This window comes from Balaenoptera ricei, chromosome 7 (assembly GCF_028023285.1).
Source record: "Balaenoptera ricei isolate mBalRic1 chromosome 7, mBalRic1.hap2, whole genome shotgun sequence".
Taxonomy (NCBI): Eukaryota; Metazoa; Chordata; class Mammalia; order Artiodactyla; family Balaenopteridae; genus Balaenoptera; species Balaenoptera ricei.
The window spans coordinates 83,844,865-83,870,691 of record NC_082645.1 but is presented as its reverse complement, the minus strand read 5'-3'; the positions used below and the strand labels follow the sequence as shown (position 1 = coordinate 83,870,691).

The 25,827-nt window shown below is 35.7% G+C and overlaps 2 protein-coding genes across 2 annotated transcripts in view; one reads left to right on the top strand and one right to left on the bottom strand.

Annotated features, from left to right (window-relative positions):
• Window positions 1-6,182, bottom strand: part of PLCL1 (phospholipase C like 1 (inactive)) — a 383,765-nt gene extending 377,583 nt beyond the window's left edge. The window contains exon 1 of the mRNA XM_059928416.1: window positions 6,004-6,182. The gene's annotated coding sequence lies outside the window, so the exon portion shown is untranslated. The remainder of the gene's footprint in view (window positions 1-6,003) is intronic.
• Window positions 6,183-6,942: 760 nt separating this feature from the next.
• BOLL (boule homolog, RNA binding protein) overlaps window positions 6,943-25,827 on the top strand; it is a 33,320-nt gene continuing 14,435 nt past the window's right edge. Inside the window, exons 1-6 of the mRNA XM_059927327.1 lie at window positions 6,943-7,001; window positions 10,704-10,847; window positions 13,382-13,473; window positions 15,544-15,598; window positions 16,843-16,918; window positions 20,431-20,558. Of these exons, the coding sequence (XP_059783310.1) occupies window positions 6,981-7,001; window positions 10,704-10,847; window positions 13,382-13,473; window positions 15,544-15,598; window positions 16,843-16,918; window positions 20,431-20,558 (516 nt within the window). The 5' untranslated portion in view covers window positions 6,943-6,980. The remainder of the gene's footprint in view (window positions 7,002-10,703; window positions 10,848-13,381; window positions 13,474-15,543; window positions 15,599-16,842; window positions 16,919-20,430; window positions 20,559-25,827) is intronic.

Genomic DNA, 25,827 nt, shown 5'->3' with positions numbered 1-25,827 from the left:
AAGAAAGGGACTGAGAAAATATTTGAACAGATTATAGTTGAAAATTTCCCTAATATGGGAAAGGAAATAGTTAACCAAGTCCACGAAGCACAGAGAGTCCAAAACAGGATAAATCCAAGGGGAAACATGCCAAGATACATATTAATCAAACTATCAAAAATTAAATACAAATAAAAAATATTAAAAGCAGCAAGGGAAAAACAACCAGTAACATACAAGGGATTCCCCAAAAGGTTAACAGCTGATCTTTCAGCAGAAACCCTGCAAGCCAGAGGGAGTGGCAGGACATATTTAAAGTGACGAAAGGGAAAAACCTACAACAAAGATTACTCTACCCAGCAAGGATCTCATTCAGATTCGATGGAGAAATTAAAACCTTTACAGACAAGCAACAGCCAAGAGAACTCAGCACCACCAAAACAGCTGTACAACAAATGCTAAAGGACCTTCTCCAGGCAGGAAACACAACAGAAGGAAAAGACCTACAATAAGTAACCCCAAACAATTAAGAAAATGGTAATAGGAACATACATATCGATAATTACCTTAAATGTAAATGGATTAAATGCTCCAACCAAAAGACATAGACTGGATGAATGAATATAAACACAAGACCCATATATATGCTGTCTACAAGAGACCCACTTCAAACATAGGGACACTTACAGACTGAAAGTGAGGGGATGGAAAAAGATATTCCATGCAAATGGAAATCAGAAGAAAGCTGGAGTAGCAATTCTCATATCAGACAATATAGACTTTAAAACAAAGACTATTACAAGAGACAAAGAAGGACACTACATAATGATCAAGGGATCAATCCAAGAAGAAGATATAACAATTGTAACTATTTATGCATCCAACATAGGAGCACCTCAATACATAAGGCAAATACTAACAGCCATAAAAGGGGAAATCGATGGTAACACAATCATAGTAGGGGACTTTAACACCCCACTTTCACCAATGGAAAGGTCATCCAAAATGAAAATAAATAAGGAAACACAAGCTTTAAATGATACATTAAACAAGACGGACCTAATTGATATTTATAGAACATTCCATCCAAAAATAACAGAATACACTTTCTTCTCAAGTGCTCATGGAACAGTCTCCAGGATAGATCATATCTTGGGTCACAAATCAAGCCTTGGTAAAATTAAGAAAATTGAAATTGTATCAAGTATCTCTTCCGACCACAATGCTATGAGACTAGATATCAATTACAGGAAAAAAATCTGTTAAAAATACAAGCACATGGATGCTAAACAATACACTACATAATAACCAAGAGATCACTTAAGAAATCGAAGAGGAAATCAAAAAAGAACCCTAGAAACAAATGACAATGAAAACATGATGACCCCAAACCTATGGGATACAGCAAAAGCAGTTCTAAGAGGGAAGTTTATAGCAATACAATCCTAACTTTAAGAAACAAGAAACATGTCAAATAAACAACCTAACCTTACACCTAAAGCAATTAGAGAAAGAAGAACAAAAAAACCCCAAAGTTAGCAGGAGGAAAGAAATCATAAAGATCACATCAGAAATCAATGAAAAAGAAATGAAGGAAACAGTAGCAAAGATCAATAAAACTAAAAGCTGATTCTTTGAGAAGATAAACAAAATTGATAAACCATTAGCCAGACTCATCAAGAAAAAAAGGGAGAAGACTCAAATCAATAGAATTAGAAATGAAAAAGGAGAAGTAACAACTGACACTGCAGAAATACAAAGGATCATGAGAGATTACTACAAGCAACTATATGCCAATAAAATGGACAACCTAGAAGAAATGGACAAATTCTTAGAAAGGCACAACCTTCCGAGATTGAAACAAGAAGAAATAGAAAATATAAACAGACCAATCACAAGCACTGAAATTGAGACTGTGATTAAAAATCTTCCAACAAACAAAAGTCCAGGACCAGATGGCTTCACAGGTGAATTCTATTAAACATTTAGAGAAGAGCTAACACCTATCCTCCTCAAACTCTTCCAAAATATAGCAGAGGGAGGAACACTCCCAAATTCATTCTACGAGGCCACCATCACCCTGATACCACAAGCAGATAAAGATGTCACAAAGATAGAAAACTACAGACCAATATCACTGGTGAACATAGATGCAAAAATCCTCAACAAAATATTAGCAAACAGAATCCAACAGCACATTAAAAGGATCATACACCATGACCAAGTGGGGTTTATCCCAGGAATGCAAGGATTCTTCAATATATGCAAATCAATCAATGTGATACACCATATTGACAAACTGAAGAAGAAAATCCATATAATCATCTCAATAGATGCAGAAAATGCTTTCGACAAAATTCAACACCCATTTATGATAAAAACCTTCCAGAAAGTAGGCAAAGAGGTAACTTATCTCAACATAGTAAAGGTCATATATGACAAACCCACAGCCAACATTGTCCTCGATGGTGAAAAACTGACACCATTTCCACTAAGATCAGGAACAAGAGAAGGCTGCCCACTCACCACTATTATTCAACATTGTTTTGGAAGTTCTAGCCATGGCAATCAGAGAAGTATAAGAAATAAAAGGAATACAAATTGGAAAATAAGAAGTAAAACTGTCACTGTTTGCAGATGACATGATACTATACATACAGAATCCTAAAGATGCTACCAGAAAACTACTAGAGCTAATCAATGAATTTGGTAAAGCAGCAGGATACAAAATTAATGCACAGAAATCTCTTGCATTCCTATACACTAATGATGAAAAATCTGAAAGAGAAATTAAGGAAACACTCCCATTTACCACTGCAACATAAAGAATTAAATACCTAGTAATAAACCTACCTAAGGAGACAAAAGACCTGTATGCAGAAAACTGTAAGACACTGATGAAAGAAATTAAAGATGATACAGACAGATGAAGAGCTATACCATGTTCTTGCATTGGAAGAATCAGCATTGTGAAAATGACTATACTACCCAAAGCAATCTACAAATTCAATGCAATCCCTATCAAACTACCAATGGCATTTTTCACAGAACTAGAACAAAAAATTTCACAATTTGTATGGAAACACAAAAGACCCCGAATAGCCAAAGCAATCTTGAGAAAGAAAAACGGAGCTGGAGAAATCAGGCTCCTGGACTTCAGACTATAGTACAAAGCTACAATAGCTTTGTACAAAGTACAGTATAGTAATCAAGACAGTATGGTACTGGCACAAAAACAGAAACATAGATCAATGGAATAAGATAGAAAGCCCAGAGATAAACCCACGCACCTATGGTCAACTAATCTATGACAAAGGAGGCAAGGACATACAATGGAGAAAAGACAGTCTCTTCAATAAGTGGTGCTGGGAAAACTGGACAGCTACTGGTAAAAGAATGAAATTAGAACACTCCCTAACACCATACATAAAAATAAACTCAAAATGGATTAGAGACCTAAATGTAAGACCGGACACTATAAAACACTTGGAGGAAAACATAGGAAGAACACTCTTTGACATAAATTACAGCAAGATCTTTTTTGATCCACCTCCTAGAGTAATGGAAATAAACACAACAATAAACAAATGGGACCTAATGAAACTTCAAAGCTTTTGCACAGCAAAGGAAACCATAAACAAGACGAAAAGACAACCCTCAGAATGGGAGAAAATATTTGCAAACAAATCAATGGACAAAGGATTAATCTCCAAAATATATAAACAGCTCATGCAGCTCAATATTAAAAATACAAACAACCCAATCCAAAAATGGGCCAAAGACCTAAATAGACATTTCTCCAAAGTAGACATACAGATGGCCAAGAAGCACATGAAAAGATGCTCAACATCACTAATTATTAGAGAAATCAAAATGAAAACTACAATGAGGTACCACCTCACACGATTTAGAATGGGCGCCATCAGAAAATCTACAAACAACAAATGCTGGAGAGGCTGTGGAGAAAAGGGTACCCTCTTGCACTGTTGGTGGGAATGTAAATTGATACAGCCACTATGGAGAACAGTATGGAGGTTCCTTAAAAAACTAAAAATAGAATTACCATATGACCCAGCAATCCCACTACTGGGTATATACCCAGAGAAAACCATAATTCAGAAAGACACATGCACCCCAATGTTCCTTGCAGCACTATTTACAATAGCCAGGTCATGGAAGCAACCTAAATGCCCATCGACAGACAAATGGATAAAGAAGATGTGGTACATATATACAATGGAATATTACTCAGCCATAAAAAGGAACGAATTTGGGTCATTTGTTGAGACGTGGATGGATCTAGAGACTGTCCTACAGAGTGAAGTAAGTCAGAAAGAGAAAAACAAATATCGTATATTAACGCATATATGTGGAACCTAGAAAAATGGTACAGATGAACTGGTTTACAGGGCAGAAATTGAGACACAGATGTAGAGAACAAACGTATGGACACCAAGGGGGTAAAGCAGCGGGGGTGGGGGGGGCGTGATGAATTGGAAACTGGGATTGACATGTATACACTGATGTGTATAAAACTGATGACTAATAAGAGCCTGCTGTATAAAATAAAATAAAATAAAATTCAAAAATTCAAAAAAAAAAAAGAATGTGCTTTGCCCAGTGCTGGGTACATGACAGAGGGGGGTCAATTTCTTTTCTCACCTTCCCACTCACACCAGCATTTCAGCTTTGATGGTGTCCTTACCCAGCCCTGGACACTGTGCTCCACAATGCTGTTCTCTGTACTCCCACACGCCTTTGATCATAGTTCACGTACCACTTACCCTATTTTGTATGTATCCTATTTATTTTAAGCAATTTAGATGTAATTATTTTGAGTAATTAGTCTTTTCTCTCTTTCTAGATTAAAAACACGTCAAGGACAGAGGTTTGATCTTGTTCATCTTCTTATCTCTCAATGCATATAGTATTATGTACTGAACATAATAGGAACTCTATAAATGTGTACTAAGTTGAATTGTATAATTTTACATGTTTTATGCAAGTTTTAAAATAAAAAAACGTTTTGCTTTAAGGATTAAAAGACTTAGAAGCAGAACAGAGAATTACCATACTGCAAATACAGTATAGCCCCCTAGCACCCAACACAGGTCTTGAAATACAGTCAGTGTTCCCTAAATTGTGTTGATTAACTTGTGTGTCACAGACTGAACACCTAGTATGATGAATACAGTGTTGAAAAATAAGTGTTTTTAGTCAAAAAAGACTTGGACAAAAGAGATGTCAGTAATATCTACTTAAACCCATCATTACTACTGGAAAAAAATGCCCAAAGAAAATCGGTTCTAATGGTATTGAACAGCAAAATTATTCTGCTCTGGAATATGAGTTTTAGTTTTAATAGGTTTGTAGTCTCTGTTTCCAAAGAAACTAAAACCTGAGAAATTGAGCTTAAATTGTATGCACAAATGCATAATGACTTTTAGGATGCTTTAGCTGAACTGTATTCAGTGAAAATAATTACGTTTCCCATTTTATTTGTGGTAAATAATATGAAGAGCTAATGTTTGAACAGATTAAAAATTAAATACATAATAATTTTTAACTATTTATCTTGAAAGTAAAAAAAAAAAAAACCAAACTTTTATAATAGAGTACGAAAGTTATTACTGATGTAACTTTTAACAGTCGTTGCTGTTAATTCTTTAAAAATATATGTCAAAATGGTTAAGATCACGACCTGCTGTCAGAGAGACACCAGGGTTACATCTATAGCTTTAGACCTTGACCAAATTACTTAACCTCCAAATCTCCATTTGCTCACCTGTAATATGAAGATAAGGAGTGTCTATTTGAAGGGTTGCTGTAAAAATGAAATGATTAAATGATACTGATTGTAAAGCACTGTGCCTGGCACCAAAGTAAGGCCTTGATAAATGGCAGCCATAATCATCATCATTATTACAGAAGTTAAACTAGTTGTAATTATTTAGAACTTGGTTATATATTTTATATACATAAAATATGTGATATCGGCGAGATATGTACATAAATCGCAGCTACCTTCTGGCAATATATTTTACGAAGCAGTCTTCTTCCAAAGGAGATCCCAAGGCGGCTAGAGCCACTCCAGCCAAGTGGCACAGTCTTCACCCCTCGGGCGCGCGGATGGCTCTGTCGCGGGCCGGCTCCCCAGGCTGTGCGGCGGCCGGGCGGTGCTCAGCGGGCGCGGGCCTGGGGCGGGCGCCGGAGCCCGGACGGCGCGGCGCGGCGCGGCGCGGCGGGCCCCGGACAAGCCTCCCGCGCCGCCCCGCCCGCTCGGCTGGGATGAGTGACGGCGACAACAGGTGCGGCGCGGCGTCCGCGGCTTCTCCGGAGCCCCCGAGTTTGGCGCGTCAGGCCCCCGGGGGTCAGACTTTGACTCTGCAAACTGGCCTCCTCGCCCCGCACCAGCCTTCCGAAGTCGCCCCTCAACAGGCTTCTTGCACCTTAGTAAAGCCTGAGGTCACCTCCACCTCTCGAAACCCACGAGTCCCAGAGGCCAACTTTTCTCCAAAGGGGAGGAGAAGGAAAGGCGTGAAAGGCGTGCGGTGCATGGAACTCTGCATAACCGTTCGCTCTCTCCTCCCCAGCCGTCCGAAAACAGGCGCGAGTGGCTCCAGAAGGGAGCCCTCGCTCCGCACACCCCACGCCCGCCCCGACCTGCTGTACGCTCTGCCCCTGAGACGGCCCAGCTCGGCGACCACGGGCCACCGCCGAAACCCGCCCGCCCGCGCCCCTCCCCGGCTTGCGGCGCCCGCCCGCACCGCCGTCCCGCGACCTAGGCGACGCCGTCAGCCCCTCCCCACCCCCCGCCCCCCGGGTGGCAGGTTCAGGCCCCGGGTCCGAGTCTGCGGCCCTGCAGCTGCCACCAACGCCGTCGCCGCCAGGGGGAGAGAGTCTCCGTCGGGAAACGTGGTATTGCTTCCTGGGTGTGACGGTGCTTTCAAACTTTAGGTTTCTGTTCCTTTCTCCCTGGCTTTTGAAGAACAGAGAGGAAGATGGAGACCGAGTCCGGGGCGGTGAGTACGGCGGTCAAGGCCCAGGGTCCTGGGCCCCGGGGTAGTGGGGAGAAGGAGCAATGTGGACTCCGTCTGTGAGGGGCTGGAAGGGCGAGTCTAGAGCCTGCGATTTTGTCGGGAAGTAACGTGGTCAGGGAGCCCCATCGACTGCCGCGAAGAGCGGCCCGGCTGCAGGCCCCGTCGGGTTGTGTCGTAGGGCCGGGAAGGTGCGGCCACCGGGCCTGGACGGGGTGTAGACGGGATGGGAGACTTCGGCAGCGACCAGGAGGCGGTGGGTGGCTGGGCCCTGTGCACCAGGCCGGGTCCACGCTAGAGAAACAGCTTTCCCGCCGAAATTAGGCTCGCTGCGTCTTTGACGCTCACTCCCACCGGACTCCGCCTAGCCGCCCCCCTGAGGCGTTGCCCCGGCGGCTGAAGCCTCCTCTCCTCGACTGGTCAGCGGGGACCAGAAGGCCCAAGAGACCTGGCCGGGGGCTGGGGCGGGGCTGGGTAGCGGGGACCTGTGCCCAGGTCGGACCGTAACCTCTAGCACCAGGTGCGAGCCCAAGCCAGACAGGGCCGGGCGGGGGAGGGGCGGGAGACCGCTTAGGCCCGAGGACCTGCGGCAACGTGCCGCCGCGCCCCGCCCGGCGCCCGCCGGCAGCCAATCAGCGAGCGCCACGCGAGGCTCGCCTGGCAGGCTGCACACTAGGCCGGCGTCGGAGTCGGTGCCGTTGAGGGTTCCCGCCACTGCTGCTGGCGGGTTTGCAGGGCAAAATTTCTCGCTGGCTAGCCTTCTTTTCCCTCCCGCACTTTGGTGGGGAGGGAGTGGATCCTCGAGGCAGTGATCAAGTTCACGATGACCCGAGAGAACCCAAGGAAGTTGTCGCCTCAGCCATTTCCCCCAGCGCCTCAGCTTGCTGGCTTCGGAGGGGAAGGAGCACGGAGGCCGTAACTGCGACGGTTAGCCCGCCCTTTTCCTGTTGTCTTTGTTGGCGAAGTAGATGATAGATTTCGAGGTTAATTTTAGAGGGGAGGAGGCAGTGGGGGCACATTACTTTGGAGGAAATTTTAAATAAACTAGTACTAGAAGTTTTACTAAGGACCCTTACTGCTAACCCCAAAACAGCACCAGTCTAAGTGCTTTTCATACATTTGAAAAATTATTGCCAGCAGAATTTGAGGCTTTCTTAGTTAATTCAGTGAATCGCTAACCTTCTCTGAGGAACTTAAAGATCGCCTCTACCTGAGCCTTGTTACTACCAAGATTAAAATATTTTCTAGGCTATTATTCATGTTGTAGTCTTCAGCCCACCCACAACCTAAGGGTTGGCATATCGTGAGCAGGAAGAAATTACTCATTTATTCATTCGTTCAACAAATATTTATTGAACACGTGCTATATATGGTCCCTACTTTAGATGCTGCGGTGAACAAAACAGGCAAAACCCTCCTCTTTCTTGAACGTTACATTATAGTGGAAAGAGACAGACAACAAACATAATAAATAAATTACATGGTATTACATGTTGGTAAGTGGTAAGGAGAAAAATAAAACAGTTGGCACCCACAATAGGAGTCTTAGAAAATGAAGAATGAAGTGAGTGGTATGTTAAAAAGTTCGTGTTTTTCCTTCCTTGCTATCATTTAACTGATTTCTCAAGATTGGAAATAAAGCACTCTGTTCTCTTCCATTCACGTCATTCCTCTCTTAATGAAAACTAATGGAGTTGACTTTTATTTAAACAAATTTGGAACAAAAGAGTTCATCCATTGAATTCATTTTGTTTTTAAGAAGAGAATTTCATGACGATTGATTTTTTTTTTTTAACTTTGCAAATAGGTAATGACTACATTCTGTAACCCGGCAGAGAGAAAAGATTGTATCTACCAGAGCTGTTCTGTTATCTCTAGCAATACAAGTCCACAGTTGAAAAGTAAAACTAAGCATCCCAGAATCATCCAGTCTGGGCACTATGTCTTACAAGTAAAGTGACTGAAGTTACAAATAACGTCCAAATGCCCAGGGAGGATGCTGTTAGGATTCCCAGTTTTTTTAATTGGCAACTACAACATAGCTATTATTAAATATGATGACTCTGTGGTTTAAGAGATGTTTTTATGAACTCCCTTACTAGGGAGTGTTTTTCCCCCTTAAGACTAGATGGAGAATAGAGCCCATAAGGTCCAGCCTATAGCCCCATAGTCACTACTGGCCTAGTCATTTCTCTGTACATCTGGCAGACATTAATTTAGGGATTATGGTTTTATTGGCCAATGAAGTGAAAGGAGAGCAAATGTGAAAAAGGACAACTCCATTATCTAAGTTGGAAATTCATTTTCATGAATTTGTTTCTCAGAGAATTTAAATCATTAACTCCAAGCTTTTTGAAGCACTCATTTAGGGTCTCAAAAGTCTGTTTCATGTTCCCAGAAGGAGAATAATTAGCAAGTTCTTAAATTGGTTTCTCTTTAAAATTCTATTCTCAAGCCTTGTTTTTTTTTTCAGATGTACCTTAAGAGTCTACTATCTTGCCATTGTGCAAAGGCGTATATGTTAATATATATTTATTAAAATCTAAATTAGGTCCCCTGACTTAGAATTGTGAACATATGAATATGAGCTCAATTCTTTAGCATAAAGAAAAAATTAGTATAAAAAATTTTAGTATGAAAATTTATGCCTGTGAGTTATAGGTATACAATTTTTTTTTTTTTTTTTTTTACAAAATCGGTCCACTTTTCCAATTGCCAAGTGCATTTTAAAAATTTGACTTTAGAGTTGAAAAACTGTGAACTTGTGTCAGAGTCTGTTTACTTGTCAATGCCCTTTAGCCAAAGACCACCACAAATACACCTGCAGTTTATTAAAGTTGGATCTTCTGAATTAACAACAAGGAAGAACATACACCATGCAGCCTCTCAGCAGGAAGGTGTTAGAAGAACTTATTATAGGATTTAAGCTTACATTAAGCACTTTTTAGAGAGGGTTTAATGAAGAAGGCTTTACTCTGAAATACGTGTTGTCAGGAAGTGGGAGTAATTCTATGACTGGGTCTGTTAATTCTTACCTAGGAGACAAGAAAAATAGATTGAAGCTAAAGCTGTGATTGATAAAGAAGGAGCGGTCTTATCAGGCAGGATAGAAGGACGTTTGGTCATTCTTGTGGTTTGGGCAATGCTTTTGTTTTTGTCAATGTACAGATATGATTATGGAGTGGTCTTGTTTTTATCTTCATCCATCACAGTCACAGGGGAGCCTTGCCCGATGTTGGTGTTCTGTTAACAAGAGAACACCACAGCCTAGCTGTGAGTTCCCGGCCAACTCCTAACAACACCAGGGCCTAGTAGGTTGTGCCAGGCCAGCTCCTAGCTGTCCAGGGTTACTCTTCTCTTTTTCAAACTTCTTTTTGAGTTTAATATTCTTCCTTAATGCTTATAATATTTAAATAGTACAGTTAATAATAACTAACATATGTATGTTTAAATAATATATTTAAGATTTAAGATCGTCTCTGTAGAGGAATGAATTCTACATTTCTTATATTTTTGTTGCCCCCAAAAGTTATTAGCTCTAATTATAATCTTCATAATATTAGCATAAAATTAAAGTCTGAAATACTACATTGTGTCAATGACTTATCTTTTTGAAGGATATATGCTTTCATCCTGCATCAAAACTTATACCCAGTACTAAGAGTTTAAAAGAATTTTATTTTACAGCAAACATCAAATCAGACGCAAACAGATTCATTATCTCCATCCCCTAATCCTGTGTCACCTGTGCCTTTGAATAACCCAACAAGTGCCCCAAGATATGGAACAGTGATCCCTAATCGCATCTTTGTAGGAGGAATCGACTTTAAGGTACCTAATTATGCATTGCAACGTAGTGTATTCTTTGTATTAGAAGTGTTTTATTTCTCAGAAATTGTTTCTTCCTGCAACTTTAAAAATAATAACATATTTGCTATTTGCATAATGATTAGTAGGTTTCAAATTGTCTTAATATAAAGAATCTTTTCAACAACAATGTAGGTTAAATAGAGTATATGTAATTGTCCAATTTCACATACAAGGAAATTGAGGCTCACTGACATATCTATAGGCTCCTAGCTACTTAGTGACAAAGTGAAAACTAGAATTCTATTTTTCTGACTTATATCTCCACGTGCTTTATTTCACCATATCACACTAATTATACTTTTTTACTCTAATAGCCCAAATAATGAGTGATTATAATTTTCAAAAGAAGACTCAATTAAGGAAAAAGAAAACAAAAACACAGCATTTTTATGAAATCCTGTTTCTTTATCCCAACTTTCATCTTAGGCTCCTGAGTAACTTCCTAAACTTCTGTCTTTTGCAGGTTGCTTTCTATCACCTAATTTAGAATTTGATCACTAAAAAAGGCCTGTGTCTTAGAATAAAGCATTTTAACAGTAATATGTTTAAATAATGTGATCAGCCATTTCACTCTTTCAGAGAGGCATAGTTTCGTGAGATGTTTTGCAGCACCCCCATGTGGGAGGTGGTAGTTAAACACCTACAGGAAAGGCAAGCATAGATAATTTAGGAGCACTCTTACTTCCAAGTGGATATATCGAAGGATTTCCAAGCTTCCATATTACATACTGGAAATTTCAGGGAGAGTTGTCTTAATAAAAAAAAAAAACTTGTGCAATTAGGATATGATATTTGACATTTAATACTCGCTATTTTCCAATGATCAATCTCTCACAATTTGTATGGAATTACTTTTTTCCTGCTCAAGATAAATGTTACACTTAATGTATTTGTCAAAACTGTGAGTCTTAAGCAAGTATGTGATTGGTTCACTAAAAATAAGGAAAATAATTTCTTATGAAATGCTTATTTTTAAAAAAATTTTCTGTTTCTGTAGAAAATATTAATAGCTGACCATAAATATTCAAGTTGAATATTCTTGTTCAGAATTTATATTATATTAGCTTAGTATATTTTTAAATAAATAATCAATAAATGTAATAATTTATGTGGCTAGGTTAGTGTAGGTTTTTATTGAAGCCAATCAGCTACAATATGAACTTTGGGGGCCATTATTACAGTACAGTCATAGGTTTAACATAACTGCTAGGGTTCTCTCCCTCATACTTATACCTTTCACAAAACCATAGGTAATTTCCAGCAAGGAAATAGTTTACCATAGTAGCAAGCAGTCTCAAACTTTTTAAAATTCTTCTTTTTAGAACCCTACAGCCCATCCCTTTTAATATTTAATCATCTTGACTTTTAATCTCCTTACTTTTCAGCAAAGAAACGGAGCTGCAAAATTGAGCTAGTGATTTTTCTATCAGAGAATAGTTTGAATTAATTTGTTTTCAAGTCTCTAACAGAAACCTTATTCTGACGTTGATTCCATTTTGTGTTTATTGAAATGAGGCAGTCAGTTATTCTCAGATTAACTCAGTATTTGTCATCATCCAGTTTAGCAGGCTTTAGGTTACCAACTAAAAACCAGTAAGTAGTGAGGTAGCAGTGGAACTCAAGAAATATTGCTTTGGTGTTAGGCATGTCTTTTCCTAGATATATAAAGAAAAATTTTTTCTATGGATATTTAAAGTTCCTCTTGGGGGCAAACACTTATAGCTGAACCAGAAAATGAAATTGCAATGAATTTAGTGTGAATACTCTAGAGAAAGGTGATATGGGTCTATTATGAGACTATTTCAATTAAAACCAGATATGCCAAACCATCTTTGTAGACATCTTGTACATGATAATCTAATTATGACTCAGTTTTTTTTGCATATCATCATAATGTCTGTATTTAGCTGACATGTATATTGAGTACAGATAAAGCATTTAAAAACTTTAAATCTTGTAGCCCCTCTGTTGTTATCACAAATTGAGTTCAGGTACTTTTGGAAATATATTTCCTTCCTAAGACCTTACTTTTCCTGGGGACTCTGCTGATTAAAATAGAGTGACTGGTATAGGCCAGCATAACCTAGTTCCACTGCTATGACTGTGGGCCTCTCTGAACCACAAGAACCAATAGTAGTATGCCCTTAGTATAGTTATAGCCATGCCTAGTACAATTTTATTAAAAACTAGCTAACTAGAGAACAAGAATTCCTTTAAATAGTGAGCCTTCTTTGTAGTTTTTTAAAAATTCAGCTTAAAATATTTTATTGTGGTATAATATTTTAACAACATAGTATTAACAACTCTGCATAAAGCAAAGTTTTCATATTGATTTAATAACCTAGTGGTTTCATGCACTGTTTTTATGATGAGAGGCATTCTTATATCCATATTGTTATTTATGTTACCTTTTGTGTCTCCAAACCAAGCATAGGAGTTGTTTCATCTTTTATCAATTAAAATGGTTTTTGTGTGTTTTCTTTTTATACCATTAGACACATGAAAATGATTTAAGAAAATTTTTTTCCCAGTATGGGTCTGTAAAAGAAGTGAAGATTGTAAATGACAGAGCTGGTGTGTCCAAAGGGTTAGTATCACTATAGATAGTACATAGAATTGACAATTGTATTTTTATTGGATTACTAGGTTTTGTATACTAACTTACTTTGGTTCCATTTTTTAAAAGAGAGTTTCATGCCTTCTTCTTTCCTCCTACCTTTTGATTTCAGTGTGTGTGTTTGTGTATTTTGGAAGAATGGTGACACTATAATATTCCTTAACTTGTTGGAAAGTTATTCTTACAAAGGCTGAGGGACCATTCATTGTTAGGTAATAAGCACTTAATGTCGAGTAGCTGTTGTCCAGTAGCCAAGGAACCAGAAGCTAACGGAATCTGATATTTTTGGAGTTGTATACCTGCTTTAGACTAGAGAGAACTTTACTTGAAAAAGGCTGACACAAAAGAGTGTCCATAGGTTGTGCCTCAAAGACCTAATTAGGGGACTAATCTGAGAAATATAACTCTTAATGAGAATGATTTTTAATTGCCAAATCAAGGAGAATGAAAATTAAGGGAAAAAAGCAGTAGGATTTGTCTAGAACTGTCTAGTGCCCTTAGAGCTGTTTCAGTGGATTGGTATATTCAAAAGCCAAATACCAGAGAAGAAAAAGGTAGTTTGCATAGGGTACTCGCTTAAGAAGTTTGACTGCAAAGTTAAAGAAATCGATGAAGGATTATGTTTGTTTTCTTGAAAAAAAGGCAATATATACATACTTAGAGGCATAAAAGAAGGGACCAATAAGGTGGAAGGAAAATTATATTAGTGGGAAACTACATGTAAGTATGACAGGTGGACACTTTGGAAGAGATGAGATCCTGCAAAGGTTATTTTTAAACAAATGAGATATTTCCTGAGACTGACAATCAATATTAGGATGAAGTGAGATTGTACCTCTTTTATTTGGCTTAATAGAATTTGTAATATACATTTTTTAATCATTGAAAAACACACATAGAAATGTAGACTGTATTTTATGCTTTTTTCCACTGGGTGGTATATGTGTTCTACCAAAAAAAAAAAACTAATACTAGCATAAAAATATTTCTTTAGCCATTGTTTAATGTTTGGGCAAATAGAAAAAAAAAAAATTCCTTTGTTGAAAAAGAAAATTCATATATAATACAGTAATTATGAATTGAAGAAAACAGTAAATGTTTACTAATTACACAATACATAATTACATAATAGTAATTATGAATTGAGGAAAATAGTAGTTTAGCACTACTCAGAAGAGTTTCCTTAAGTTATCCAAATAGAGATTACATTTTGGGGGGATATACTTTTTATTTCTTTCATTCCTTTTTTTCTACCTATTTTGGCTTTTTGGACATGGCATACATTGTGTATTTGTGTCTTGATCATATGATTTATACTCTGAAGGTAACAAGTATATATGAAAAAGCAGATATAAAGTCTGGGTTTTACGTATTTTTAATTGATTTTATTTGGGAAATATACTAATAGTTGCATTATCAGTTTATATATGCTGATAATAGTAAATAATATGTTTGTATACTCATTTACCAACATAAATTTTATTATGTTGAAACTTTTAAATTTTTAAAGGTTTTTTTCTACTTTGATTTCTATTTGAACCAAACTTCTATCATTTTAAAAGGAGTTACTGCTCTGGACTGAAATTTATTGCATCCCAATTTGTAAACCAGAATACAAATCTCTCATGCTTTCCTGCCTTACTTACAGCTCAGGTCTGAAACTGTTTCAAGATCCCCTGGGGTTTTTTTTTTTCTTTTAGGCCCCTCCCTTTAAGAGGAGGTGAAAGTGTTAAGCTGTGAATGATTCTCCTAAGTTTTGCATACTGGTGCACCAAGGAAAAATGTTCACTCCTACCATGGCCCATTCTTTCTTTTTTGTTTTTTTTCTTTTTTTGGCTGCGCCTTGAGGCATGTGGGATGTTCCCCGACCAGGGATCGAACCCATGCCCCCTGCACTGGGAGTGCAGAGTCTTAACCGCTGGACTGCCAGGGAAGTACCCCGCAATGGCCCATTCTTTAAAAAAAAAAAAAAAAAAAAATTTTAATCTTAATATAATTCCAATGTAATGTTCTGAGATAATAATTAATGCATTTATTTAGGTATGGCTTTGTCACTTTTGAAACACAAGAAGATGCACAAAAAATTTTACAAGAGGTAAGATATTTTGGTGTATTTAACTTAATTTTTAGAACTTCTTTCTTTGAAACTAATTCTTTAAGGTATTAATTTAATAATAGTAGGGTTCCAGTACAATGATTGATTGCTAAAAAAAAAAAAAAAAAAAAAATTTTATCTTCTTTGCATCTTAAGATTGACATTGGTCTCCAAAAAAATGAATTAAAAAAAAAAGATTAAAGAGAAACTTTATCTGCAGAAAAACAGATTCCAAATAATTATGTAAGTATGGTTGTGAAGTTACAATTTTTCACTTTATTTGCTTAAACTAAGAATTTAAGGATGTATCTTTCCTGAAGTGTTAATAGCACTTTGAATTCCTAAAAAACACTACAAATGTAGATTCCTAGAGTGAGGTTATCTGAGATTATTTCCCTCCTCTGAAAAACTTTATAAAAACTAAGAGCATTCATAGAAAAAGTCTATAGCCTGCAGTTAAGTATATAATAACTTCAAATTTGGCAAGTGTAACATTTAAATTTTTTAGGAAAAAATTTTATTTAAATTGTATTTAAGTCATATGCAGTCGATTCTCATTATTTGTAGTGGTGTGTTCTATAAAATCACCACGAACACTGAATTAGCAAATATTGAAGTGCTGCACCTAGAAGAATACAGGGCTAGGTTCCCACAAGCTTCTGCGCACAATATTTTCATCAGCCAATCAATACGTAACTTTGTCTTATGTGTGCTTCTGTTTAAAGATATTATATTTAATTTATATTTTTGATTCATTAACACTAAACTCGTGGCCAACAGCACTATAACTCATGCCTGAATTAAACCCAGCTAGCACATATTTTCTCCATTAAGGCACATGACAGTCTTTTTGCACTTAGGAACACTAGCAAGCACTTCAGCACTACACTTGAGGGCCATTTTAAATAGCAAAAATACCAACATAAGGCACAAAAATGTGAAAAACATGACACTAAATAGAACATGAAAAGGACAATTGTTTACAGTATAAAAGATGGAAAAAGAAAGCAGTCTCACCCTGTTTGACCTTAGCTGGGACCATGTGTGTAAGGTGACTCAGATTTTTCACTTCTCTGCTCACATACACTAATAACTAGTAAATCGCCAGATGAGGAATTAGGGTCAGAGCATTGGAACCAAGATTCACACCCAGATCTATTTAAATCCAAAGACTTTGCCCTTTCCACTATGCCTTGCCACTTTCAAAGAATGATAATAAAATAATTTATTTTTTCTTATTTTAGGCTGAAAAACTTAATTACAAGGATAAGAAGCTGAACATTGGTCCAGCAATAAGAAAACAACAAGTAGGGATCCCTCGTATGTATTGAGAACTAATGTATTTTTCAATATTTTTGCATGGTTCGTTTTTGAAATATTAGACTTTTAATAGAACTTCATTAAAATATCAGCTTTCTTTCATTTAATAAAGTAAATTTAGTGAAGTTGGTGGTCAAATGAATATTTCTTACCACAAATTAAAATATATTAGTTTTCAGGGTGGGGGGGCTAGGCAAAATTTATATAAATAATGATGTTTAACTATATTCCATATAGTTACATCTTTAAAGGAAAAATCTTTTATGATAAAAATATAGTTTAAAATTACAAAAGAAATTAAAAGTAGTTAATTACTATTTAGAAAATTTTCTAATTAACAAAGTAACTTAAAATTAGAGTAAAATTACAGAAAGTGAAAATATAGAACAAATATCAGAAACTCTGGGTGTATGGTACGTACTGTAACCCAACCACATGTATCATAATTAACAGAGGAAACAATCCCTAAAGCTTTAGGAATTGGCTAAGTTAGATGCCTTCCTCAAATTTTGGTAATGCTTTCGACTCTACTCTTTTTTTCCTCACTCTTCCCATTTATCAAGTTAGACATCTTTACAGTTAAATTTTACCTATAATATTTATTAAAATCTCCAACAGAATCTTTGGCTAGAAGGAGAAACTTTGCATAAAATTTGTAACTCAATTTTTTATTCTTCCTTAGCTGTGTCCTAGTGTCTGCTGGGATGTTTAAAACATTAGGTGGATATTGTACATCTGTTAACAAATTAATAGATTGTGCTCATTTGGACTGTTCTGTTCTTGACTTAGAAGTTAACAGATATCAAGTTTAATTTTGACTTAGTATTTGTTAATTTAGAAGATAACTGAAGTGTCCTTAGTAAGTTGATACTCCAAAATGGAATGCAGTAAATATGGCAGAATGCTAAATATTTTCAGACTACTATTGTTCGTTGCAAGAGTTAAGCTATAACATGTAATAACAGTTCTTTAGCCCATTATCACCATCAGTAGGAATAACTAGTAATGTTCATATTATGACCCACAAGTTGCTAAAAATAGAACATAAATCAGCACTATGCTGAATGCTTTCAAACAGATGAATAGTTATTTAAGAACTATTCAGCACAAGGGTCAATGTTATGGGTTTTCATTTATTTCATTTAATCTTTACAGCAATCTGTGAGGTATTATTAGTTCTATTTTTGTAAATAGAAAATTCAGCTTAGAAAGGTAAAGTCATTGTTTTAGAAACATTTCTGCTGAAATAATCTTAAATGTAGAGGAGAGTTAATCTGGGCATGCTGTGGGTCTTAACCCAATGGCACCATACCAGAATTATAAATTTTCTTTAAATTCTTTAATTTTCTTTAAAGTCTTATGGTTTATGTAAAACTTTATGCACACTTTGGATTCTGTTCTATAACACTGTATTGTTTATTAAAATGTTTCCTAAAAATAATTGTTTGAATAAGACTGATTCTGTAAGAAGATCACCGTGTTCAGCCTGTGCCTTTTCATATTTCGTGACGTAACCATGCTAGGCCCAAATTTGAGAAGTATGGGGTTAAATAACTTAACCACATGGTAGCATTAGCCTTCAAATCCAGGACAGTTTGACTCCAAAGCTCTTTTTACTTTTCTACAAAGAAAGAATAAGTATTAAAGATTTATTTACAAAATATAAGGGATTCTTATCTCATTTTTTTTCAAATCTATCACTTCTTTTCCATCTCCATTACCAATATTCTAGACCCAGCTACCCACTTTGCTTGCCTTAATTTCTAGAAAGCCTCCTAACTTGTCTCTCTGAATCCAGTCATGCTGCCTTCCAACCTATCACACACAAGGCAGCCAGAGTGATCTTTCAGACGTGCACATCTTATCATGTTATTCTCTGCTTATTTCGAGCTGTTCTTCTCTTTTCTTTCCACGCTTTAGCCATCTAGCCTTCCCTCAGTTTCAGAACATAACCATATTCCTGATATACTATTTTCTTTACCTAGAATGATCTTTGCCATCCCATTCATTCTTTAAAGCTCAGCCCAAAACAAATGTCATTTCCTCACAGATGCTACATATATACATATATATATTTGAAATGTTCACCATTGTACCCTATACTACCTCTTCATGTCTTTATCAAAATTGTATTTAATTAATTGTGTAATTAGCTAATGACTATCTTCCTTACCAGAACCTAACTTCTATGAAGATAGAGGCCATGGCATGCCCAATTTTTTTCTTTTTCTTTTTGGCTCTATCACTAGGGCCTAGTTTAATGCCTTGTAATAGTAATCACTCAAAATTTATTTATTTAACAGATAAACCTGTGGTTCCTTGATGATCTTTGGAGGGAAATCCATGGACCTTCTGAATTGTGTGCAAAATTTTCTTTGAATATATGTATTTTTGAGAAAAGGGTCTGTGGCTTTCATCAGATTCTCAAAAGCATTGGATTAAGAACCACTAAAATATGCTATAACAATACTAGATGAAATGTGGTGAAAATATAAAAGCTGAGAAGTAGTAGTGCTATTTAGAGTGGGAGGCCAGTGCTGCTTACAGTGTGGTTTGCAGCCACCAACAGTTCACTTGGAATCTGTCAAAATGCAGTTCCTCAGGCCCTATCCCAGGCCTCCTGAATCAAAATCTCTTGAAAGACCTGGAATTTGTATTTTAATAAGCTGTCTAGGTTATTATAATGAATTTTAAATTTTGAGAAGCACTAGTATAGTGGAAGGAGGATTGCCAGTTCAGTAATTTACATAACCTGTTGGTCAAGTACTTAAATCTAACTTGGCATATAAAATTTTTAAAGTCTCCTGACAAAAAAGAATTTTTTTTTAATTTTGGGGGGAGGGGTATATATAACTTTCACCTGGGAAAAGAGATGAGGACCCAAAATTAGCAACATAAAGGTCTGTGGTCATGTTTGTAATAGCAGCAGTTGTAGCAAAGGGAGACTAGAGAATAAAATATAGTCATAGCATGAGTGAGTGCTTGCTGATAGTAGATCCAAAGAATTTGTAAGGTGGAACAAGTGTCTTGAGGAAAGTAGAATTTTGTCTAATTTCACTGCCTCCATCTTCTTTGGCCTTTTACAAATAGACAGTCTTACTAAGATCTTAGGAACTTCACTACAGTGTCTATAGTCTTCAGGAAACTCTAAATTATATGTAATTTATATTTGTAAAAATAATGACTTTGCTGATAATAATCTCAATTGTTAAGTTTTGTGTTTCATTATACTAGTATTAAAATCTGAATTGGTGAATTTTTAGTATTCCTTATCAAACTTGTTTCTTTTTCTTTCATTTACCTTAAGCTAACAAAAGCTCTAAGGTAGTGAGTTTGAAAATATATATTTCAAAGATACTTTAACATATGGAATTTTTTAAAGAACTTATAACATTCAATTTTTACTGTAGCTATATATATGTGTTAAGATAAACATTTTCCATTGTTCAGAAATTACATTTTTAAATGTTAAACTGAACATTTCAATTATTACTATTTACACTTTGTTTTAGGTTCCAGTATAATGCCAGCAGCTGGAACAATGTATCTAACAACTTCAACTGGATATCCTTACACTTATCATAATGGTGTTGCTTATTTTCATACTCCAGAGGTAGCTTCTGTCCCCCCACCTTGGCCTGTAAGTAATTTCGTTTTAGTAGGGTTTCCATCTATTACTATTAAATTTTTTATTTCTGAAATATTTCAACCACAGACAATTACAAATAATAACAGCCATGTAGCTACCACTCAAATTTAATAGAGGTTAACATTTTACCATATTTACTTAAGTTCTTTTAATAGGGGCAATAAAATATAACAAATTCAAGTAAAGTCTCCTTGCCCCAATTATCTTACCCTCTTTTCCTCCTTAGAGGTTAACCAGAGTATCTTTTCTGTCCATTTTACATGTTTTTACTACAAATGTAGATATCCTTAAACAATAGATACATAGTATTGCTTTAGGCAGTTTTTAAACACTATATAAATAAGCTGTTTTCCTAGTCATCATTATGTTTTTGAGATTAAACCATGTTGATCCTAGCATATCTAGTTCATTTATTTAAATTTTTTATAATATTCCATTGTATGAGTGTATATTCCCCTATTGATGGACATTGTAAGTTTTTTCTACAAGCAAGACTACATTGAGGAAACTATACTCAATATTTTGTAATAACCTATAAGGGACAAGATTCAGAAAAAACAGTTATACATATATATGCATAACTGAATCACTTTGCTGTACACCTGAAACTAACACAACATTGTAAATCAACTATACGTCAATAAAAAAATTTAGTAAGATGAAGTATTTTCAATGCAGTTTTGAAATTGCATGTACTCTTTGTAAATTGCTTATTTTTTAAAATTTAACCATCGAGGTCCTATTTTTTATTCTAATCAATTTGCATGACTTAATGTAGAATCAAAACTTCATCATTTTATATATAAATTTTATACAGTATTTAATCTTTTTCATTCTTTCTGAGTTTAAAAGTTTTATAACTGAATCAATTGATTTTTTTCATTTTACTTCATCACTTAAAATTTTGCCCCACTAGAGATCTGATAACTACTCAGATTTATTTTCTGCTAGTTTTTCCATGATTTCATTTCACTTTATACTTAACTCTTTAATCCGTTTGGAGCTTTCTTGGGGTATGTTCTATGGTCATATTCCACAAGTTCAGAGAATCACGTGTGGAGTTTTGTTTGTTTTTTTTTCTGAACAAAAATGAGCAGAAGACCTAAATAGACATTTCTCCAAAAAAGACGTACAGATGGCCAAGAAGCAGATGAAAAGCTGCTCAACATCACTAATTATTAGAGAAGTGCAAATCAAAACTACAATGAGGTATCACCTCACACCAGTTAGAATGGGCATCATCAGAAAATCTACAAACAACAAATGCTGGAGAGGGTGTGGAGAAAAGGGTACCCTCTTGCACTGTTGGTGGGAATGTAAATTGATACAGCCACTATGGAGAACAGTATGGAGGTTCCTTAAAAAACTAAAAATAAAATTACCATATGATCCAGCAATCCCACTACTGGGCATATACCTGGGGAAAACCATAATTCAAAAAGACACATGCACCCCAATGTTCCTTGCAGCACTATTTACAATAGCCAGGTCATGGAAGCAACCTAAATGCCCATCAAAAGATGAATGGATAAAGAAGATGTGGTACATATATACAATGGAATATTACTCAGCCATAAAAAGGAACGAAATTGAGTCATTTGTTGAGACGTGGATGGATCTAGAGACTGTCATACAGAGTGAAGTAAGTCAGAAAGAGAAAAACAAATATTGTATATTAACGCATGTATGTGGAACCTAGAAAAATGGTACAGATGAACTGGTTTGCAGGGCAGAAATAGAGACACAGATGTAGAGAACAAACGTATGGACACCAAGGGGGGAAAGCCACGGGGGGGTGGGGATGGTGGTGTGCTGAATTGGGTGATTGGGATTGACAGGTATACACTGATGTGTATAAAATTGATGACTAATAAGAACCTGCTGTATAAAAAAATAAATAAAATAAAATTCAAAAATTTTTAAAAATGGGCAGAACCAACCCCTACAGATCTACATTTAGTAGGTCTGAGAGTGAAATATATATATGTATGAATATAATTCTATAAATATAATTAATATATTGTTTATGATTATAATATATTGAATATATAAATACAATAAATACAATTATTTGTTATAATACATTACCCTATTTAGAAAAGTTGCAAGTTGCATAACAGTAAATAAATAATAGAGTATAAAATTTTTTTAAGCAGACTACATTGAACATCTAGATTTTGTATGTATTGTGTGAGAGTTTGTCTAGGACAGTGATCTTCAAAGTTTTTTGCTTATATATCTAAAATTTTTTTGAAAAATTATGAATACTCTCATTTTTAAGTTGAAATCTGAAATTTACCATAATTTTAAATAGTTTAGACATATTATATATTGTAGGTTTGCTTTAGATATATATTTTATAAAAGTCTGTAGCTATAGATTTCATTTAAGACTGGAAAATGTCCTACATGTAGTGATGGATGTTAACTAGACTCACTGTGGTTATCATTTCATTCTTTTTATATATATATATATATATATATATATATATATATATATAATCATTATATTATGCACCTGAAACTAGCATAATGTCATATGTCAAATATCTCGCAATAAAAAAAAGAAAAAAAGAATGGAAAATGCCTGCTCTATAATTCAGTTAACAAAACTAGTCAACCAAATAAAATTAGCCAATCAAATAAAACTTACTTTCTATTAGAAAATTCTGACTCTATTTTTAAGTTCAAATAAATGAATTAATATGTATCCCTGTGACCATCTTGTAATTTATTTTGTTCCCTGGATATGAAATAAGGTACCATCTCCCCCTTAATATTTCTTATACAAACTCTTTCTGCTTTGCTCTCTCCTGTTTTTCAAGGGCATTGCCTTCTTGAATTGTCTGTTTGTTTGACGCTCTGTTAATGTTTACATTCCAGAACAAAGCATTATAGCAAGATCCAGAATGAGTGAGAGTGTGCCTTTCATAGTGAAGGGGAAAAGTATTGTAAAAGGGGAGTTTTGAAAAGAAGAATCCATTGTACACAGATACATTCACAGACAGATCAAATCAGAAAGGAGACCATATGAAATATCTGAAAATTAATACTCTTAAACCTATTCATGCTCATGCACCACTGGAAGATTTTTGTGTTCTCCAACATTGGTCTAGGCTATGACATATGTGTAGAAGTAGAATTTCACATTTATAGACTATACACATCTTTGACTAAATGTTCCCAAATATCTTTCTAAAGTGTTCCAGTATAAAGGTTGGATAACAGTTTATGAGAGCTTCAGTTTCTCCATAATCTGCCAGTCCTTTAATTTACTAGATTTTTGTATTTTTGCCAATATTATTATGAAATGGTATCTTGTTTTACCTTTCACTTGCCTAGTCAGTGGTAAGATTAAACATATTTTCATATATTTATTTGCCATTTCAGTTTCTTCTGTGAGCTGCCTCTTCATTTCTTTTACCCATTTTTTCTGTTGGGATTGTTTGTCTTTTTCTTGAGTTCATTATATGAGTTCTATGGATTGTAAATATCTTTTAGTTTGTGTCTTGTCCATTAACTTTATGGTATTTTTTGTCATACACAAGTTTTTTGTTTTAATGTTGATAGATGTATTAATGTTTTATGGTTTCAGCTTTTAGTGTTTTTTTTTTTTTAAATACTATGCTGTTGCTGTTTTTCACATCTAGATCTTAAATCTGCAGTTTACATATTGACTAATCCATCCTCTTCCACTGTTTTGAAATGAATCCTTTGTCAAACGCTGAGTTTCTGTGTGTGGAGTCTCTTTCTGGGCTCTCTATTATGTTCCATTGGTGTATTTGTTTGCCCTGCCCAATTCTGTTTTAATTCCTGTTGCTTTATAATAAGTCTTAAAATCTGATAGGGCCATAATCTTACTCTGTTCTTTAAGAGTCCCTCATCTATCCTTAAGTCTTTGCTTTTATAAATATAAATTTCATAATTCAGCTTGTTCAGCTCTGTGAAAAGCCTTAGTTTTTATTAGCATTGCATTAAATATATAGATTAACTTGGGACATTTAGGCATAATACTGAATTTTCCCATTCATAAACATCATTTAGAGTTTCCATCCATCAATAAAGTTTTCTTCCTCTGTAAAAAAAAGTTTGGCATATCTTTTGTTTGATTTATTCTTAGGCACTCTGTAGTTCTTGTTGCTTTTATGAATGGTGTTATTTTTTTAATCACACTTTCTAATAGATTGTGACTGGTGTGTAGTAATGCTTTTGATTTGTAGATGTTGATATTTTATCAGTAACCCTGCCAAACTCTCATATAGGCAATCATTTAGGACTCAGTATACTTCTGTTTCTTTCTGCTCTTCTGTTTCTCATTTTTTCTCATCAAGTTATTGACTGGCAATGTCTCTGCTACAGTATTTATATGACACTTGTTCTTAAAAAAAGAAATAAGTTCAGTAACTCACCATTAAGCTTTATATGAGTATCTTCCAAAACCTACATATATAAGTTAAGATACTCTTAACCTTAACCAAGGTTTCTCCACCTCAGCACTATTGACATTTTGGGCCAGATGACTGATTCTTTTTTGTGGGAGACTGTCCTGTACATTGCAGGATTTTTAGCAGTATCCTAGCCTCCCTACATTTATGAAAACCAAAATATTACCAAATGTTTCCTAGGGGGGGCAAAGTCGCACCTGGTTGAGAATTATTGCCCAAAGTCAATTAAGGAAGTTACTTTTTATTCTGTTTACTAAGAGTTTTTATTATGAAAGGGTATTGAATTTTAACAATGCAATTTCTGTTATCTGCTTAGATTATCATTTTTTCCTCCTTTAATCTCTTAATATAATAAATTACATTATTATTTTCTAATGTTAATCTGTGGTACAATTTTATTAGCACATGATAGTCTGAAAATTATGCAAAACTATGATACTTTTCTTCAGTTTTGGGGGGGAGGGATGAACATTAAAACAAAACAATGCAAATTAGATCCCATGTTAGAAACTGAATTTTAATTGCTATCATTAAAGCCTATTTTACCTATTTTGTAATACGATTTGCTTGTTTTTTTAATGATCTGATTTTAAATAACCTATTTTGGGACTTCCCTGGTGGCACAGTGGTTAAGAATCCGCCTGCCAATGCAGGGGACAGGGGTTCAAGCCCTGGTCCGGGAAGATCCCACGTGCCGCAGAGCAACTAAGCCCATGCGCCACAACTACTGACCCTGCGCTGTAGAGCCCGCAAGCCACAACTACTGAACTCACGTGCCACAGCTACTGAAGCCCACGTGCCTAGAGCCCATGCTCC